At 37.7% G+C, this 2,781-nt stretch overlaps 1 protein-coding gene across 1 annotated transcript; it reads left to right on the top strand.

Moving 5' to 3' along the window:
* On the top strand, positions 1,826–2,332 carry LOC104752192 (glutathione S-transferase T3-like). Its single transcript, XM_010474267.1, has one exon. It carries the CDS (start codon positions 1,826–1,828, stop codon positions 2,330–2,332), a length of 507 nt encoding a protein of 168 aa, XP_010472569.1.

Here is a 2,781-nt window from a genome sequence, read left to right as displayed (position 1 = left end):
ATAGCTCAAAAGTTTAAACCTCCACTACTTGATAGTGATACTACAGGTGTCTGGCAGTGTTGAAATATTAATTATTTAGCTTACTAAAGCATACATGCAATTGTTTAATCTAAGCAAACAAGTTGAAATGAGAACTGTAAGGCCATCTTTATCGCTATATCAAGTAGTGTGTTCTTAGGCTTTTTAAAAATGAAAATAATGGAATAGTGGACTTAAGATCATGCTCATGGATCTTAATCTAGAACTGTTGTTGGGCTTGATCTTGTGTGACGTCTCTCTTGCGGATTGGAAAGAATTTTTTTTCAACCGAGACTTTGTTTCATTTTTCATTTTGTTCAGGGTCGTGGCTAGGGTTTTCTTCTTCTCTCCCAAACGGCGAAACGGCGAGAGATTTGTTTTCGCACCATCGTCTCTGATTCCGGTGTGTTTTCCGGCCGTTAAAACACCAAAATCGAGAGGTAATTTTGCCTCTCTCTCCTCTGTCTCGCAAGTCCAGCGATCTCCTCGTCTCCTCTGTCTCATCTGTCTCGCCAAGTCAATAGATCTCCTCTGTCTCCTCTGTCTCGCCAAGCTCAAGATCTCCTCGTCTTCTCTGTCTCCTCTGGCACGCAAATCTCATCTCCGGCGATATAGACAAAATCTCCGGTGATATAAACCTAATCTCATCTCTGAATTAGGTTTCGATTTAGTATCATGTTATAGGGTTTCGTCTCATCGATTTAGGGTCGTGTGTTGTATTGAAAATCAACCTTAATCGATGTGTATGAGTGATTTCTAATCGATTTTGCCCTCTATTTGAAATGAACTTTACACCGATAAACATTAATCGATTTTGATTTGTTTATGAGGCTTGTAGGTGAGGTTAACCAGGACAAATTAAATCGGACCACCATCAACAACCTTCCTTACTCGAAAGTAAAAGGTAAGTCAAACTCACTATATGTAATGCAATGTTCGAACATTTTGGTTTAAAGATTTGAGTGGTGTTTGAGTGATTGGTTTAAAGATTGGTTTGTCTATTGTATAATATGTTTGAGTGGTTTGTGTTTAAAGAGTGGTGTTTGAGTTTAATGGTTTGAATCGCTACTATAGTCTAATGGTTTGTGTTTGAGTGGTTGGTTTAAAGATTGGTTTGAATCACTACTATATAGTCTAATGGTTTGAATCACTTAAAGATTGGTTTGAATCGCTACTATAGTCAAATGGTTTGTGTTTGAGTGGTGTTTGAGTGATTGGTTTAAAGATTGGTTTGTCTATTGTATAATATGTTTGAGTAGTTGCTTGTAAAGTGTTGTTTGCTTGGTTATTGTGATGGTCTAGGTTGGTTGATTGGTTTATCACATTAACGAAACTGAACTTTAGTTGTGATGGTATCGGATGGTTGATTGGTTTGTCTATTGTATAATATGTTTGAGTGGTTTGTGTAGTTGTGTAGTAACTGGTTATTCATAGATTTTAGGTGATTGTAGTTGCTTGTAAAGTGTTGTTTGCTTGGTTATTGTGATGGTGATTGCGATTGTCTAGGTTGGTTGTTTAGTTGTGATGGTGTAGACTATAGTTGTAAACTGAGTTCAATGCTTTAACGAAACCAAACTTTTTGGTTTAAATATTAAAAACACTCAATGACATTTATTTACTTCTGATTTGACTGAAGTAGGTAATGGTTATTTAGAATTAAAAGTCTCTAACAACACCAAACTTTGAATTTAATGATCTTCTTAACTTCTCTATATTAACCAATCTTATTTCCTTCTTTCTTACCAATCTCTAAGAACTTTCCAATAATCTCTCTTCCTCACCTTCTTCCGTTTTAAATCTGATTGCTATGGAATCAAATAATACTCCTAATAGTCAGTCTCAATCCTACTTTAGTCTTCTTAACTTCCCATACGACAGCTTTGCTCCCAATGTAAACATTGGTTCCTCTCAAATCCCTTCTTTTAGTTCACAAACTAGTTCACAGCCGAGTCAACTTCCTAGTCAACCAGAAGAGACAGCAGAACAGTGTAGGGAGAGAAGGATATGGTCCACACAAGATGACTTAGTCCTAATAAGTGGCTCGTTAAACACATCGAAGGATGCAATAGTTGGGAATGACCAACCGTTTGGGTCCTTTTGGAAGCGTATTGGTGACTATTATGCAACAAGTGATCATGTACTTGGTGGTGGTGAACCAAGGCTCCCTGACCATTGTAGACAAAGATGGCAAAAAATCAGCAAGGAAGTGAGTAGGTTCTGTGGAGCTTATGCAGAGGCAAAGGGTGAGAAAGCTAGTGGCATGAATGATTTGGATATTCTGCAGAATGATCACCAAATCTACACTAAGCTGTAAAAGAGGAAGTTTGGTTTGGAGTATGCTTGGAATGTGCTTCGCTATGAACAGAAATGGATTAATCTGGAGGCTATGAACCCCACTCCAAAGACAACCAGCTCTAACAAAAGAAAAGCCAATGATGCTGCATCATCTTCAGGGCCTATTGTGGGTGAGCACGAGAGCAGGCATGCTGGCATAAAGGCAATGAAAAAAATCAAAGAACAAAGGTAAAGAGAAGCCTGCACCATCAGCACAGTTTAGTCACATGTGGGAGATCAAAAAGAAGGATTTAGAGGGCATGAAAGAACTTCAAAAGATGTCCATTCTTGACACTCTCATTGCCAAGAAAGAAACGCTAGATGAAGATGAAAAAACTCTAAAGAAGAAGCTAATGGCTGAACTGTTTTAGCTTAGATGTTTGTTTTAACTCTAGTTTATGTTTGTTTTAACCCTAGTTTATGTTTGTT

This window comes from Camelina sativa, chromosome 2 (genome assembly GCF_000633955.1).
Source record: "Camelina sativa cultivar DH55 chromosome 2, Cs, whole genome shotgun sequence".
In the NCBI taxonomy this organism is placed as follows: domain Eukaryota; kingdom Viridiplantae; phylum Streptophyta; class Magnoliopsida; order Brassicales; family Brassicaceae; genus Camelina; species Camelina sativa.
This window is presented reverse-complemented; position numbering and strand designations above follow the sequence as displayed.